General features: G+C 38.0%; 1 protein-coding gene across 2 annotated transcripts in view; it reads left to right on the forward strand.

Moving 5' to 3' along the window:
- The window catches only part of Jam2 (junctional adhesion molecule 2), a 56801-nt gene extending 39793 nt beyond the window's left edge, over positions 1 to 17008 (forward strand). The window contains exons 4-10 of one of the 2 annotated variants that reach the window (XM_013031052.1): positions 429 to 581; positions 2978 to 3180; positions 7152 to 7251; positions 11799 to 11906; positions 12998 to 13013; positions 15135 to 15177; positions 16653 to 17008. In XM_013031052.1, coding sequence (XP_012886506.1) covers positions 429 to 581; positions 2978 to 3180; positions 7152 to 7251; positions 11799 to 11906; positions 12998 to 13013; positions 15135 to 15177; positions 16653 to 16685 — 656 coding nt within the window. In that variant the 3' untranslated portion in view covers positions 16686 to 17008. The remainder of the gene's footprint in view (positions 1 to 428; positions 582 to 2977; positions 3181 to 7151; positions 7252 to 11798; positions 11907 to 12997; positions 13014 to 15134; positions 15178 to 16652) is intronic. The other variant, XM_013031053.1, reaches the window with a different exon arrangement.
- Positions 17009 to 17762: the final 754 nt, after the last annotated feature.

A 17762-nucleotide genomic window follows, 5' to 3' on the forward strand; every position in this document is an offset into this window, starting at 1 on the left:
CTAACCTACAAAATGACTTCAGACATGCCTCTGGCTTACCACCTTTTCTTTTGTGGTATAATTATTTGGGCCACCACACATAAAGTTAATGTTCTGACCAATTAAACTAGCATCTCCAGTGGTGTAGTTTCTTTAAAGGGGGATATCTTTATAAGGGTACTATAAAAGGAATAAGGCAGACATTTGGGTTGAGTTCTCTGAAATAAATTATAGGAATGTGAAACTATTCTTTTTTGGAGTCTAAAATACATCTGTCTTAAAAAACCATTTTATACAATCATATGGCCATACTATTTTTAAGTTTAAAATTGAGTGATGGAAAATGAATGCTTTGGTTATTGAATGAAGTGATTTGAGAAAGATACTCTATAGAATAGTGCTGGCATAGAGCATTATTCCTAGCATTATTGTCTTCTTTTTTTCTGAAGGTGATTTTAAAGATCGAGCTGAAATGATAGATTTCAGTATACGGATCAAAAATGTTACAAGAAAGGATGCTGGGAAATACCGTTGTGAAGTTAGTGCCCCATCAGAGCAAGGCCAAAACCTGGAAGAGGATACGGTCACTCTAGAAGTATTAGGTAATGTGTATGTATGAGTATAACTAGTGTCACTCATCGCCTTTCTCCTCCTCACAGGCCTATGCAAAGAGGCACCGGACAGAACACTAACATTGGGCCACAACCACTAATATTGTAGGAACCACAAGTACAGCTTCCCCAGCAGGATCTTATTTCTTGCCATCATCTCATTGGCTGCTGAAATTTCACTATTACAAACTCATTATCCCCAAACTCTCTTATTTAAGACTGACGTAGTCTTTACTCTGTCCATGAGTAAATTTCTCAAGATTTTATTTATCAATAACTTTCAGCATAGCCTTTATTTTTTCTTCCTCTCATCTAGAATGGTATCACATGAATTGATGGAAAAGCAAAAAATAAATATACCTCCCCACCCCCAAAAAACCACATATATAAGCCAATGGAAGGATTAGAAATTGTTTAGTATAGAAAAATTAGCATCTATTTTGCAGCAAATATGTCCAAGGGCCTTTCAGATATGTGATTTTACTTCATCTTTACTGATAATCTGAGTCTTATAGGTGAAGAAGTTGAAGTTCAATTATTTCCTCAGGACCACACAATTAAAAAATGTCTGCATCAGTATTTGAATCTAGATAGGGTTAAACGCAAAGCTTATATACTAAGTTAGCATACGAACCACAGTTGGGCATGGTGAAATGCTTCTGTCATGTCAGTTGAGGCAGGAGGATGTTGTTTGAGGCTACATATATTCTGACATATCAAAGCATACCCTGACTTGAAAAAAACAACAACTCATAATGGCAGATGGTAGCTTCTCCTTATTGGTGTAAGTATAAGGTATCAATATGAACATGATGGCAACTTTTTCTTTTTAGTATATCATCCGGGATGTGATAGCACTCTGAATGTGCAAACATTTAAATCAGGAAACTCTTCCGTAGATTCAGTCAGATTCTATCACCAACTCAGCAGTTTTAAAGGACACCATTTATCAGCTCATCATTCTATAGATCATAAGTCCAACAACAAAATTTGGTCCTGTTTGATCCTATCAATAACAAAACTAAAATCAAGATGTTGGATGGACTGAATTCTTTTCTTTTTTTGTTTGTTTGTTTGTTTGTCATGGGACTTCAACTATAGGCTTGGGTGCTGTTCCTCAGCAATTCAGCTTAAGGCTAGTACTCTACCACTTGAGCCACAGTGCCACTATTGGTCCTCTGGTGGTTTATTGGAGCTAAGAGTCTCATGGACTTTCCTGTCTGAGCTGGCTTTGAACCATGATTCTCAGATCTCAGCCTCCTGAGTAGCTAGGATTACAGGCATGAGCCACTGGCATTACAGGTGTGAGCCACTGGGGTCTGCCTTGATTTGAATTCTTGTCTCAAGATTCTGGGGGAAAAAATCCATTTCCAAGTTCATTCTTGGTGTTGTTAGATTTTCTTTGTGATTGGCAGGACTGAAAGATTTCATTTTCTACTTGCTGCTAGCAGGGATCACACTGAATTCTTAAAAGATCACCCACAATTATCATTTGGCCCTTTTCATCTTCAGTACAACTACAGGCTCTTCATTGTATCTACAAAATTCTTTCATGGTAATATATAGATTAGAGTCTAAGTAACTGAGAGAATGTGTATCAATACAAAAATGGAGGTTTTTAGAGAGACACCTTAAAATTCTGCTAACAATAGGTATTTCTGTCTTCTGTATATTCAATCACCTATTACAATCTGCTTTACATTCTAAATCTCTGAGACGAGAATAGTCCTGTTTCTTAAAGGTTATTCTTAGTTGCTAACTTGCCCAGTTATAACTATATAAGATTTTTAAAATTAATTACCAGGCCTGAAAAGTATCCTCAGATTTATTTTCTTTTAATAGTGTTGGAAATAAACATTAGAACCACTGGAAAAGAAAACAGTAGAAAGTATCTAAAAAAATAATGGCTGTTTTATTAGCTAAGGAAATGCTGGCTACTATGAGTAAATCTTGCACCATCAGTAGTTTCTTTCTCACGTAAGTAAAGCATAGACAGTTAGCTACCATATGTGTGTGTAGGGGGGCTGAACATATCATTCTACATCATAAAATAGAGGCACAGCCTAAAACAGGTCTGATATATGCTCTATAAGGTCCTCATGAGTGGGAGAAGATAAGGGGAGTGAATGCTTGAAAATCATGCAGGAAACTATTATAGGTCAGGCCTAGAAATGGCTATACCACTCTATCTCACATTCCATGCATCTGACCTCTTAGCAGAAAAGCACTGGCAAATGCAGACTCCTGTGTTCCTAAGAAGAAAGGAAATGGGCCCATTGAAGAAGTAGCCAGTCTCAGCAGCAGTCACCCATCTTTATTGCCTATTACTTTTATTTACCCATATTTAGCTTGTGAGTAACCAGAGACATTTGTCTTCTGTTGTTCAGTGGCTCCAGCAGTGCCATCATGTGAAGTGCCCACTTCTGCTTTGAGTGGGACTGTGGTAGAGCTACGATGTCAAGACAAAGAAGGCAATCCAGCTCCTGAATATACATGGTTTAAGGATGGCATCCGTTTGCTGGGGAATCCAAAACTTGGCTCCCAAAGATCCAACAGCTCCTACACAATGAATATAAAATCTGGAACTCTGGTGAGATCATTTCAAGTATTGGCCTAATAACTATGGCATGTGGATAATTTGAGCTGGGTGCCTGTGGTGGCTCATGCCTGTAATCCTAGCTATTCAGGAGTCTGAGATCTGAAGATTGTGGTTCAAAGCCAGCCAAGGCAGGAAAGTCCTTGAGACTCTGTTTTCCAATAAGCTACCAAAAGATTAAAAAAATATATAGTGGAGCTATGGCTCAAATGGTAGAGCACTAGCCTTGAGCAAAAATAAATAAATAAATAGATAGATGGATGTTCAGGGAGAGTCCCCAGGTCTTGAGTTCATCCCCAGAATTAGTAAAATAATAGTAATAATAATAATAATAGTGGAGAGGAAAAGACATACTGTCTGTCATTGCTTGTTAAGTGAAGAGAGGGGAGCAGGAAGATGATGGTACCTGCATTGAGAAGACATGGGAAGGATCAAGACAGCACAGAGCACAAGGGTCTGCGTGCTGCTGACTGCTCACCGTCCAGAGTAATGGCAGTTCTCTACAGCTACCGTACTGATCTAGAAAACTACTAAGTACTATCTCAGTTTCTAACATTACGTAAATGCGTAACAGCTCACTTGGAGATTCCCTGATTCCAGTGTTTTACCACAAGAAAATAGTGACCATAGTAAAGGCATGGCAGGGTACCTGTGTCATTGTTTCCATGACTCTAGATCATCAAGTGTCTCGGTGACGTAAGTTTAAACTCGGTCTAGTCTCTCTGACTGTTTCCTCCACGAACCAATAAACAATCTCTTTACAGTTAATGACATTTGAAAGTAAAAGGTATTTATTTTTTAAGTTTTCATCTGGGACTTTTTAAGTTAGAAGGACTAATTTTTTTTTAATTTTTTATTGTAAAGATACTATACAGAGGGTTACAGTTACATGAGTGAGGTAATGAGTACACTTCCTCTTGAACATTGTTAGCCCCTCCATTGTTTAGAAGGACTAATTTTTAAAAGGTTACTTGACATGAGAATATTTTCCAATGAAAATAATATTACAGGTCAGTTTTTAAATGTCTAATTTCTAGCAATACAGATCACTATCATAATCATTAACTAAAAAACATCTTAAAAGAGAGGTAGTAATAATAACAGTTTTTATGAATGTTGAGAGTAATCTTGTGTCTTTTCATTTCTTCTATCATTAACATTTGAAAACTAGATTTTTGAGGGGGCCAGCACTGACACTTGAACTTAAGGCACTGATGCTTGCTAGGTAAGCACTTGAGCCATACCCATGGTCTTGTTTTGCTTTAGTTATTTTTTTTTTATTTTAGAAAAACTCTTATTTTTGCCCATGCCCCAGAAGGTGATCCTCTTCTTATCCATGACTCCTGATATACGAGGGACTAGAGGTACGACCACCATGCCTGGCCTCCAAACTAGGTCTGACATACAGCAAAGCACATTGCTTCCTTCAGTAATACAGAAGAGCAGCGGAGGAGAATGTCCTTTGAATAAGGCACGCTCTGGCCTTTTGGCTGTCAGAGGAGAAGTCAGCAGGTCCTAGTGATTTTACACTGAGAAATTGGGCAGAAAACCTGCCACCACCCTCTGCTATGTTTGTTTGTCAAATTTATTTTTTCTCCAAGTGGTGATAAAAAGCCCCAAGGCAAGTCTGAAAAAAAATAATCGAGATCTACTTTCCTCAGAGAGCCTCGGCCCTTGAAGTTTCTGGTGAGGCCATATGAATGCATCACGCTAGCTTGAACTAGGGTGGGTTCTAGGATGTGAACAAAGACTCCAGTGTATGGATGCCAGGGACATTCTTTTAATTACCAGTCATAGTGCACTTGGAAGACCATTTGGGGTTTTACTCTACCTTATTATTTATATATAACCTTGGCCTGGAGTTTATGGTGAGTAATCTGAAAGTATTCTGGCTTTCAGGGTAGGTGAAAATGATTCCCTAGAGTCAAAACAAGCCAGGGAAAGCATGTGAAGTCTATAGACCTAGTGAAGTCTATAGAAAGAGGGGGCTGTGGGAAATTAGAGGAAGAAAAGTGAAAGATAGAAAGGAGCAAAGTTCTAAGTCCTGGCTACTGGGGGAACAACATATAGTGCAAGAGAGAAGTGCCTAGTCGCACCAAAGCTGACTCCTCACTCAAGTACTGGAGACTGAATGGGAGCTACAGAAGGCGTGGTTCTCAGCAGCCCTCTCTCTGCTGGCCCTGCAGGATCCTTCAAGGTGCCAGAGATTGCATCTCGCCTCCTTCCCTTTCTCTAGAACCCTTTATCCCTCCTCTTCCCCATCTCCCTCCCCCCATCTCCCCCTTTCTTTCTATCTCTCTCTTGTTCTTGTTTCCTCTTGTTTCCTTACCTTCGGTCTTCATTCTTTACAGAAATTCTCCAAGGGTCTAAAACCACTGGTGTAAATTAGTTCTTTTAATAACAATATCTCTTTTCGATTGCTTGTCAGGGAGTAGAATGAGCAAGGGCTCAGCCTTTTATTAACATTCTGGAAGTGATAGAGGTTGCAATCCTATAAACACCACCAATTAAGGTTTCTTAGGCCCTAGCCTACTTCTTCGTGGTTAACTCTCGCTCTGTAGAAAAGGTATTCATTAGTCACTGCTACAGTGAACTTGCTGTGGCTTACAGAGTGCATCAACCATTTCTAGGAAAATGGATGGAACTGGGAATCATCATGTAAAGTGAGATGAGCCAAGCCAAGAAACACAAATGTTGCAATGATATTGCTCATATGCAGACCCTAGAAGTAAGGGGAAACAACGACATGTTTATGAAAGGCAGACTCGGGAATAGAACTAGTGGGTGGAGGAGGGGACAGGAGAGTATGATGGGGATAAATGTGAAAGAAGTACATTACCCATATACATGAAAACAACATGATGAAACCCACTAAAAATTATTTTAAAAGAAGGGGGAGGAGAGAAAAGGGTTACAGAAGAGTTTTATAGAGGGGTGAATGATCAAAGTACATAATATGCATGTATATAAGTGTCACAACAAAACTTCTTAGTGTGATTAATTTATGCTAGTATTTTTTTTAAAACCTAAAAGTACATTAACCCTTTTGCAAAGGTATATGTGTTTGTCCTAGGAATTAAAAGTATCTATGGTATTTTAATACTGCCAGGTGCTAAACATTTTTAATGCCTAACGTCTTCCTACTATACTAGTTTTCTTGAAGAGAGAGACACAGAGAGAGAGAGAGAGAAAGAGAGAGAGAGAGAGGAGAACAATCAGAAGGAAATAAAGGTAGAAAGAAATAAAAAGGTGGTGTGGTGGCAGTATAGGCTTGTAATCTCAGTACTCAAGAGACTGCGGAAGTAAGATTGCAAGCTTGAAACCAGACTAGGCTACATAATAAGACCTTGTCTCAAAATGCCACCCAAACAAACAAACAAACAAGAAACAGAAAAGACAGAAAAGAAGTCTCTCTGGCCAGCCATGGTCGGTCATGACTATCACCCCCAGCTATATGGGAGGTGTGGAGTAGGAGGATGGAATTCCTAGTGCAAAGTCCAATATAAACAAAAATAAAAATAAAACAAATTAAAACAGAGCAAAACATGGAAATCTTTGCTGCCAAATGAAAACAAGAGGCCTTGGTATTTACTCCTTGAATTCCAAGTATATATTTTTTTGTTTTGTTTTTGTTTTGTTTTTTGTTGGTTGTGAGGCTTGAACTCTTGATCCTGGGTCCTGTCCCACAGCTCTTCAGCTCAAGGCTAGTGCTACCACTTGAGCCACAGCACCACTTCCGTCTTTTTCTGCTTATGTGGTGCTGAGGAATCAAACCCAGGGCCTCATGCATGGAAGGCAAGCGCTCTACCACTGAGCCACCTTCCCAGCACCTATATTTTGAATTTATAATAAAGATGTAACATCCTGAGTCATTAAGAAAAGAAGACGAATTGAATAGTAAAATTCAAGGGTTGTTTGAAGAGGCTACTTATGGTTTTGCGGTTTATTTTTCTTTCCCTCAATAGCAATTTAATACTGTTTCTAAACTGGATAGTGGAGAATATTCCTGTGAAGCCCGTAATTCTGTTGGATATCGCCGGTGTCTGGGAAAACGAATGCAAGTAGGTAAGCATGAAAGATTGGGAGGAATGAATGATGTGCCAATACTCGGGGGTGCAAAGGGCAAGGGGGTAGGAGAGAGTTGAATAAGTTGAAGGATAAATATGAGGTATTTATTAAGGGATGTTAGGAAGAAGCCACGATGCTGTTTTTAACCCATCTTCCAAGGAAGCCAAAAATATTTAGCTAATTACTATTTTCTGAGTAATCTTTCAAACAAAAGCTAATCATCTCAGAGTTTGTAAACTGCTTAGAGTCCAGAGTCTGTATTGGGAGTTTCATTTATGCCCTGCTATTTTACTAGCTACAGCCCCTTAACCAGTTATTCTACCTCCATGCCTCAGTTCTCCCCCCCCTCCCCTGGAAAATAGCAATATGCCCGCCTCACAGAGTAGCTATGAAGAATAGAATAAGCAATATTTGAAAGGGTCAGAACAGACAGCATTGGTTGGCATACTGTGAGCATTATATGAACCAAGTTGTTGGTGATTTTTCGACATCCTAAAATGCTGAGCTCATACTACTTGCAGAGTGCCTTCTAAGAAGTGGCATAGATTAGTTATGGGTCTAGGTTACTACAAAACACAGCTGTCATAGCGTATAGTCTATAAAATAAGCTTTTCAGAGTCAATAAAATTATGACAAGTATCTTAGTAATTAGATTTGCTTCTTCTATGTAGTGAAATGTATAGGTTTTTCACTACACATTTCTTATTGCAATTAATTGTGCAATTGGAAGGAATATGCTGAAATCGTACTGAGGATCTGTGGGTCATAGGAAGGAATATGCTGAAATCATACTGAGGATCTGTGGGTCATTATGGAAGACTGAGCCCTGAAACAGAAAACTGAGGGGGTCCTGGTAACAGGAGCTCGTTCTAGCTTTGTGGGCTCCAAAACTTACTTCTCAGTGTTCAAAGTCAGCCTAGGCTGCAAAGTGAGTTTGAGAGACTGCTTCAAATAAACCAACAAACAAAAACCAGAAGACCAACAAAGAAAAAATCAGAAAAATTAACTTGCTTAGTTACTAATAAAATTATTGGGATAAAGAATACATTTTTATGGGGCAAATTGTATTTATCATGGTTGATAAAGTTTATGAGTTCTATGAGCTTTGACAATACAGTTATTTCTTACACATTGGGTGATATGTACATTTCTTTCCTTTTGCTTAGTGCCAGTTTTTCCCGCTTATTCCTTCCCTCCCATCCTTGCCATTGAGGTGCTTAGTTCATTTTGGTCAATGTCCAGTGCAGCTGATGGGTCCCGCTGTTGTATGTTTTTCCCTGATTCCCTCAGTTTCTGCCTCCTCCTCCTAGTTTCCCTCCAGTGTGCACATATATACCATATGTGTAGTCCGCAGCATGGGGTCATTTAGGAGTGATTCGACTAGATGAGGGGGAGGTCCTTTGCTTCTTGAGTCTTGTTTACTTTATGGTATCACCTTACATTTTGGATTTAACCCATTTATCAGGGAGACCATATGCCGTTTGTCTCTTTGCTCTTGGCTTACCTCACTCAACATGATTTCTTCTAGCTCCATCTATTTTCCTGCAAATGCCATTATTGTATCGTTTCTAATGGCTGCATAATATTCCATTGTGTATAGATACCACAATTTTTTGATCCATTCATCTGTGGTGGGATATCTGGATTGTTTCCATATCCTGGCTATTGTGAACAGTGCTGCAATAAACATGGAGGTGCATGTGTCCTTGTATATTGGTTCCTGTTGTTCAGGATAGATGCCTAGAAGTGGTATGACTGGGTCATAGGGGAGGTCAATATTTAGCTTTCTGAGGACCCCCAGGTCTGCTTTCCAAAGTGGTTGTATTAATGTACATTCCTACCAGGAGTGCAATAGGGTTCCCCTTTCTCCGCATCCCTTCCAGCATTTGTCGTTGGCTGACTTTAGGATGTGGGCCATTCTGACTGGGGTAAGGTGGTATCTCAGGGTTGTCTTTATTTGCATTTCCTTTATCACCAGGGATGGTGAACATTTCCTCATGTGTTTCTTTGCAATTTTTATCTCTTCTTCTGAGAAGTCTCTCTTTAGTTCCCTTGCCCATTTAGTAATTGGTTTGTTAAGTTTGGGAGGGATTAGTTTTTTGAGTTCCCTGTATATACTGTATATTAGCCCCTTGTCTGATATATTGCTGGTAAATATTTTTCCAAATTAGTTGGTTGTCTTTCTAGCTTGCTTGCTATGTCTTTAGCTATGTAGAAGCTTTGTATTTTAAGGTAGTCCCATTTGTTGAGTCTCTCTCCAAATTGTTGTGACCTTGGAACTCTGTTCAGGAAGTTCTTGCCCTGCCTATAATAAGGTCAAGTGTCTCTTCTACTCTGTCCTGCAATAGTTTCAGAGTTTCAGGTTTGATGTTAAGGTCTTTAATCCATTTTGAGTTGATGTTGGTGCATGGTGATAGGCTGGGGTCCATTTTTAGTTTTCTGCATGTGGCCGCCCAGTTTTTCCAGCACCAGTAGTTGAAGAGGCTGTGCTTCTTCCACTGTTTGTCTTTGGCTCCTTTGTCAAATATAGCTGACTGTAGGCATGTGGTTTTATTTCTGGATCTTCTATTCCATTGGTTTTCGGGTCTGTTTTTGTGCCAGTACCAAGCTGTCTTTGTTATTATGGCTCTGTAGTAGAGTTTGAAGTCCAGCATCAAGATCCCTCCTGTGTTGTCTTTTTTACCTAGAATTGTTTTGGCTATTCTAGGTCTTTTGTTGTTCCATATGAATTTTTGGACTGTTTTCTGTATTTCAGTAATGAAAATCATTGGGGTTTTAATAAGAATTGTGTTGAATTTGTATGTCAATTTTGGCAGTATGGCCATTTTCACTATATTGTTTGCCTATCCAAGAACATGGAAGGCCTTTCTATTTCCTGGTGTTCTCTGTAATTTCATTATATAGTTCTTTTACATCTTTGGTTAGGCTAATTCCTAAATACTTTTTTCGGGGGGTTTACTGTGAATGGGTTTTCTTGATTTCCCTTTCTGCTTGTACATTGTTGGTGTACAGAAAGGCAACTGATTTTTGTGGGTTACTTTTGTATCCTGCTACTTTGCCAAAGTGGTTTATAAGTTCTAAGAGTTTGGGGTATCATGGCATCTGCAAAAAGGGAGGGTTTAACTTCTTCCTTCCCTATATGGATCCCTTTAATGTCTTTTTCTTGCCTTATTGCTCTGGCTAAGGATTCCAGAACTATACTGAAGAGGAGTGGTGAGAGTGGGCATCCTTGCCTTGTTCCTGATTTTAGAACTGGTTGTAGTTTTTCCCCATTAAGTATAATATTGGCTATTGGTCTGTCATATATGGCTTTTATAGTTTTAAGGAATGTTGCTTTTATTCCTATTTTCTCCAGAGCTTTTAACACGAATGAATGTTGTATTTTATCAAAAACCTTTTCTGCACCTGTGGAGATAATCATGTGATTCTTGGCCTTGGCTCTGTTGATGTGTTGGATTACATTTATTGATTTATGTATGTTAAACCATCCCTGCATCTCTGGGATAAAGCCTACTTGGTCGTAATGTATGATTTTTTTGATGTGTTTCTGGATTCTGTTGGCTAGAATTCTGTTAAGGATCTTTGCATCTTTGTTCATCAAGGAGATTGGTCTGTAGTTCTCTTTTTTTGGTGGGTCTTTGCCTGGTTTGGGGATGAGTGTGATTTTGGCATCAAGGATACAGAATAAATTTTTAAAAACTGTAAGTTGAGAACACAGTAGTCATTCCAAACTTGGGTCCAAAACACATATTATGTTATACTAGACAAGATATGACTTAATAGCAACAAGAAAAAGCTTGTTTAATTCATTTTACTTATTTTTTTTTTGGTCAGTCATGGGGCCTGAACTTGGGTTTGGGTGCTGTCCCTCAGCTCTTCAGCTCAAGGCTAGCACACTTCTGGCTTTTTCTGCTTATGTGGTGCTGAGGAATCAAACCCAGGGCCTCATGCATGCAAGACGAGCACTCTCCTTGCCTTCCCGGCCACCTTCTCAGCCCCTCACTTAATTTTTAACTCAGTGCAGCAATGGCTTAGTGATCTGCATGTATGAGGATAGATTTGTGTATACATATCCACACAGGAAACTCATAAATTCAAGAGGGGATTTCTCTAGGAGTATCACAGAATAACAATGGCATACGCTTTCTTTGAGGCTGTTCTTTGTGACACTGACCAAATAATGATGTAGAAAAACGTCAAGCAAAATTTGAGAGATGGCAGTAGACTATCTAAACTCATTGTACTGCAATGATTGCTTCCCACCTGATACTTAATTCTGTGAATTCTTACATCTCCAAATAAGCACAAGGCAACATCATTTTGTTTCCAGATTGTGGAACTTTTTAAAATTTGAGATTCTTACAACGCTGTTACTATTTTCCATCAGTATTGTCACATCCTGGAATTGAGTTTGTTGAGCAGGTTTTAAAAGCATGAAACTGTACTTTACTTGGCAAGGGGAGCTTGTTTGAGGCCCTTGATCTACAGATGCATCTGTCCATTTAGTTCATGTGAGTTGATGCATGGTTTATTTTACATTGCAGATGATCTCAATGTAAGTGGCATCATAGCAGCTGTAGTAGTTGTGGCCTTAGTGATTTCTGTATGTGGCCTTGGTGTGTGCTATGCCCAGAGAAAAGGCTATTTTTCAAGTAAGTGAATTTTACCATTCTTTCATACATGATTTTATGTCAAGACAGAGTTTGCTCATAGGATCTTGTTCTCTCTAAGAAACTCTAACAAACTTTGGAGAATATTTTTCAATGTTTTTCTGCTATAAGAAATGTCCACTGGAAGTATATTATGAAATATCATGACAACAATAGAGGAAGACGAGAGTTGCAACCTCCTGAGCAGACTTTAGTAATATATATTAATTTTAGGTTGTAGATTTAAAAAATTATTTGTACCTAAATAAAACCTAAATTGAAAAGAATTTCCAATAGCTATACATATACCTCATATTTCAGAGAATATTTCCATGAACATAGACTCAAGGAAACTCTCTGAATATATAGTGTTTCAGTTTAGTTTACTGTAATGTAACTTTCTGAATGGAGTCTAGCTGTGTCCCCCTGCTGGTTCACCAGTGTAATTACAGACAGCTAAAATTCTCATTCAAAATAATAGCATTTTGTTTTTGTACTTGTAAAGAACACTTGTTTATTCTTAATGAGGAGTCATTAAACATATTTTCTTAAAATTCTAAATTAGAGTTGACTTGGATATTAGGAATTCATTAGCTAACAATATTATTTTCATTTTCATCTGGCAGAAAATCTAACAGAATTTGTTTTTGAACTTGTATTTAGCACAAATGTTGGCAAACTGACCTGTGAACCAAATCTTGTTTCTTGTCATTTTCCATGGCCTATAGGAATGATTTTTAGCAGATGAAAAATTGCAATTGTTTGATAACTGGTCACAGTAAATTTGAGCCATAATTAAAAAATGTTACACCCACTCCAAGAGTTCTGTTCTTCTAATTAGAAAGCCTATTGTGAGTTTGATAGTTATATTTTCAATTTTATTAAGTTTTTGAAATTTTGAATTTTGTCTTTGAGCCCAGAGAGCCTAAAATATTTGCTAAATGGCCCTGCACAGAACAGGTTTGCTAGCTCTTGATTTACAGGGTACACAAAATAACAAGTGAGGACAAAGATGAGAAAGAAATTAAGAATTAAATGACTCTGTTGTACCATATTATTTCTCACATTAATGATATATACTTATTCTTTTCTAGAAGAAACTTCCTTCCAGTAAGTATATTTTCTTAAATGCCTTTTTTCCCTAACATCAACTTATATGTTGTCAATCATGTGTTAAAAGTTAAAAGTGGGCTATCAGTTTGTATAGATTTAGTCCTATGGAGAGTTACTGAAAATCATCAAGAAATACAGCCTGCCTCAACCCTCATTTCCTGAATTTAATAATTAAATCTCATTCATCAATGAATTACCTAGAGAAGAAACACTGACACTAATTTCACTTTGTAGGTATTTCTATGTACTTTCAAAAAATGTCCTTACCATATTTTGCTACATTAAAAATTTTCAACTCCAAGTTTAGTCTTTTTTTTTGCACACTTAGTTAAATATCAGGTTTTGTTTTTAATACAGTATGAGGGACTGGCAAGACTGTAAGGCAGCAGGAAGAAAAGTATGCCCACACCTCCACAAAATTCTTTTTAGAGCTTATAGTCTAGTAGACAAAGGCAGAAAGCAAACAAACACTATAGAACATATTATGGAGAAAATAAAGCAAGTAAGAGAAAACAGCATAAGAAGAGTAGGAGTGGAGGTTCATGTTTGAAACGGAAGGTCAGGAAGTGCTTGAACCATCAGGTGACAGTTGAGAAGGGCCTGGAGTGAGGAAGTGGTGTTCCTCAATAGAGAGCTCCTCCAAGGGGCATGACGTGGAGGGGGGCAGAGAACAAACAGAGCTCAAGGCCAGGAGCACAGAGCATCGAAGGGACAGCGAGGGAATCAATGTGACTAGAACGGCATGTGGGAAAGAGAGGAGACAAGTGAAAAAAAGCAGTGTGCACAGGTATGTACAGAGACAGATGAGTCTGACTTTAACTGTATGTAAGCAAGAAAGGAAGTTGTTGGAGACCACCGTCAGATGCAAAGCTTAGAAGCTCATATGCCAATCAGGAAACTACTGCAACAACCAAAACAAGGAAAGATGGTGGCTGGTATCCCAATGGTGGAGTGCGGGATTCAACAGAGATGCAATAGGGTTCTGATTACAATTGCAAGGATTTGCTGATCTGCTGGTGTGGGCTGTGAGAAACAGAAAGACATAGAGAGTGGAGTTGAGGTTATACAGGATGGTGTTACCACTTATGGAATGTGGAAAGTATGAGAAAAGTGGGGCAGTGATGAGGAAGTTGGCGAGGTCTATTTGAAACTTCAATATTCCTTAAGCTGCTTAAGACTCTCAAGTAGAAATGATCAGTAAGTGACCACATATATGAATGTGGAGTTTGGGAACTATCTTGGCTGCAGATAGAAATATAGCAGTCACGGGTACATTGGATGTAGATTCAGAAAAGTTCTTGTTTGTGCATTTGATCTATGGCTGCCCTTTTTTTACATAAGGCTGTAGCAGACCCCTTTGGGAGCTGCTGTGGCTACATTGTTATCTTCTAGTCTTTTGAAGACTTAGCTGCACTTCATTTCGTTTCCAGATGCCTGCCTCAATCTTAATTTCTCATTCTCACAAATACAGGATGATGAAGTTCAAGTTTATCCAAACTAGTAATGCCAACAGGGAGACGGGTTCAGAAAAGTGGGGCAGCCTAATGGGTAGCACCATCTTACTCCACCTCCGCGCCCCAGGCAATTATGAGAATTTTCATTTTTAGTGAATAGAAAATAGAGAAATCTGAGTAGTGATGAGATATCATCTTATGTAAACGGTGGGACTTACATTTCCTTCCACCAATGTCTCCTTAAGCCCAGTATTAGCTATCAGGCAAAGGGTGTCTTTATTCCTTGAAACTTCTCCTCTCATTTATTAAACATGCACCCTGTAAAATGTACTGAACTTCTTCCAAACTCCAGTGGCCACACAAAACTTTCTATGAACAAAAATGAACCTTGAGATGTAATCATCAAACTCTTAAAATAATTAATGTTAAGTCTCTACTATGTGTATTCTGCAAAAATCTGTAACTTAGGTTACTCAGGGTTAGGCACACAGGGTTTCACATAAATTGGTAACTGGGTTGCATGGTGATGTTTATAAATACAAGAAATTCTGTTAGGATTATTGGTGTTTGGCTAAAATATTCATTTTGCTTAACTGAGGGTATGCCTATCAGAATTGAGTGTGAAATCATGTAGTAAATTCTATTTTTCACTTTCCACAAACAGGAAGGGTAGTTCTGCACCTAAAGATACTGCAGTGAGTGAAAATGTGAGTATTAAAATATAATTATAGAGTGGGTGTGTTTAGGGAATAGGAAAGGGAAGTAATTTCATTTTTAATACATATTGTATTATGCTACCACTGGTTTTTATAGGGACCTAAATTAATGCTCACTTCCTTCCCCTGCCTGGAATGGCCTAATACAAGTGCATCTGTAAAGCTTTTGGAGGAAGCCATCTTTACCATACCATTATTTTTTCTCATCAAGTATTCTAAGTTTGCTTCCTTACCATCAGTAGGCCATGTGTTCTCAGCTCTAATACATAAGAAAACCGAGATGTCCGTTCTTACCAAAGAACCCAGGGACTTCCTGGCAACTTTAACAAGTGAAGTGCTTCCAACAGATCTGTGGTTCTAGAACTTTCCTTTGATTAATCAAGGCATTTGGAAAATTTAATGATATGAAATATCCTCAGTTGTTGTTCAAAGGAATGTTTCAAATCCTTGAAAAGCAAAATTAAAAAACCATCCAATTCAGTCTAGAGAACATAATTTAGACATTTTCTTCATGTACTCATACATAACACACACATACACACACACACACACACACACACACACACACACTAAAACAGTAAATACTGTCTCTGCTGAGCTTTCAGTTTGTTGAATGATTCAATTTTCTAGAAGTTTTAAGAAAGTGAAGCAGTGAGGGAATGAATAACTGGATTTAGAGTCTGGCAGTCCAGACTCTAAACTGTACAGTGATTCTTCTATTTGTCAGTTGTGCTTTAGGTAGAGAAATGACATCATTATTTAAACATTTCAGTGATTTGAAGACACTAATATTTAACAGCTATTTACTGTTTCATAAAAGTATTTTTTCCTGTAAAAATTTGGTTTCTTGAACTTACTAACTTCATAATCTTTTTATCACAGAAATCCTTATGTTTTAAAGTTTACTACACTGAAGCATACTATTCTTTAAGAGACAAGCAATGTGTAATTTCATATCTATTTACATAATTTATGGAAAGAACTGCTTGAGTATGAAAAGAAAAATAAACCCATCCCACCAAATAATAAGTACCATGTTTCTCAGTCGAAAGAAAAACAGGTCTTTTAAATTCTTGTCTTGTATTTTTCAGTTGCCCTAATAGTTCTGAGCTAATCTCAATTCTATTTATCCTACATCAGAGTTACTCAGCCTGACAGCTTTGAGCCATATTATTCCTTGTTGGTGGATGGGAAGCTGACACGTGTGCTACCTTGCACGCAGCTTATATCCTACTCATAACAAAGATTTCTCTTGCTCTTTTATTCCTCTCATTTCTTTCCTCTCTCAGCAAAGTTGCAAGTATCTTCTTTTCTAAAATTTACTTGCTTAATTCCCTGTAAGGTTCAACTTATTTAGACTTATGCTCGTTCCTACAGTGAAAATAGTTTGACTCTCAACAGATGTATGTGTATTTCTTTAAACATGAATTTACATCATTCAACTTGCTTTTTCTTTCTTTTCCTAGGATTTCAAACACACAAAATCCTTCATAATTTAAAAAAACCCGATTTTGAGATACATCAAAACCACAGTTGTTATTCAAGTTATTAAAGTATTATAAGCCTCTGCTTTGACTTATATTTGTGAAGAGGAGGGCTAGGAAATGAACTTGGAACCTCCTTACAACTTTGATAACCTCTAGCTCACCTGAAATTGTTATTTTTTTGAGAAAAAAATGTCATTGTCTAAAATACAACCTGGCTTCCTTTGTCCGATCGAACTAGAGAATCAAAATACTGTTACACTCTGCGTTTTGTGAAATGCTAACAAATGTCTTAACTTCTGAAGAAAGTTACCATAATAAACCATCTTGACTGTGAAGCTAATCCACAGAGTGCAAGTAAAACTGCACATACCTTCTGTGCAAGTCTGATTTCAGGGTGTTCAAAAAATGCTCTGTGACAGATGCAAAAGGAATCTCTGGTCTTGTTCCTACCAGAATCCTCTTTTGTCCCCAAATATAATCCTTGTTACACTGTTCATTTATCACTAGCAAATCCATTCAAGGCGGGCCACAGCACTGGGTCTTATAATCAGGGATGTACACTTTGTGTTTACTTTCCTTTCTGAGAACCAAACACAAAGAGAAATAGCTAATGGCCAGAACTCAGGCATACAATGTAGCGCTCACCTGGTGTGTCACTGATGACAAAAATCTGAGTCAAACACAAACCATAGGGGCCTCATTGGTGACTGCTATTGCTGCCATTTCTATTCTCTGCAACTCCTTTGAAAAGACTCCGATGCCTGACCATTACAGCTTGTCACTAGAGCCTATACAATGAAGCAGATACCTTTCCCTGCCTGCAATAGTTTCACAGCTGTGCAATGAAATTCTCAGCTGGGTCAAGCCCCTCACCATTAAAGAGCCAGGAGGTTGCCAGTTCTGCATATAACAAAGCAAGAATGTGCAACTACATCTTGATACAAAGAAGGCAAATAAGATAATATGGGTGAAATAAAAAATGGTCTGATCTTCTATGGAAAAGAAATAGCTTGTTATAAAGTTTCAGCTTTTAGAATGGATTATTTGACTCTTATTAAAGATAAAATATAAGCTAGTGCTTGTCATGTT

Source organism: Dipodomys ordii, unplaced genomic scaffold (genome assembly GCF_000151885.1).
Source record: "Dipodomys ordii isolate 6190 unplaced genomic scaffold, Dord_2.0 Scaffold136, whole genome shotgun sequence".
In the NCBI taxonomy this organism is placed as follows: Eukaryota; Metazoa; Chordata; class Mammalia; order Rodentia; family Heteromyidae; genus Dipodomys; species Dipodomys ordii.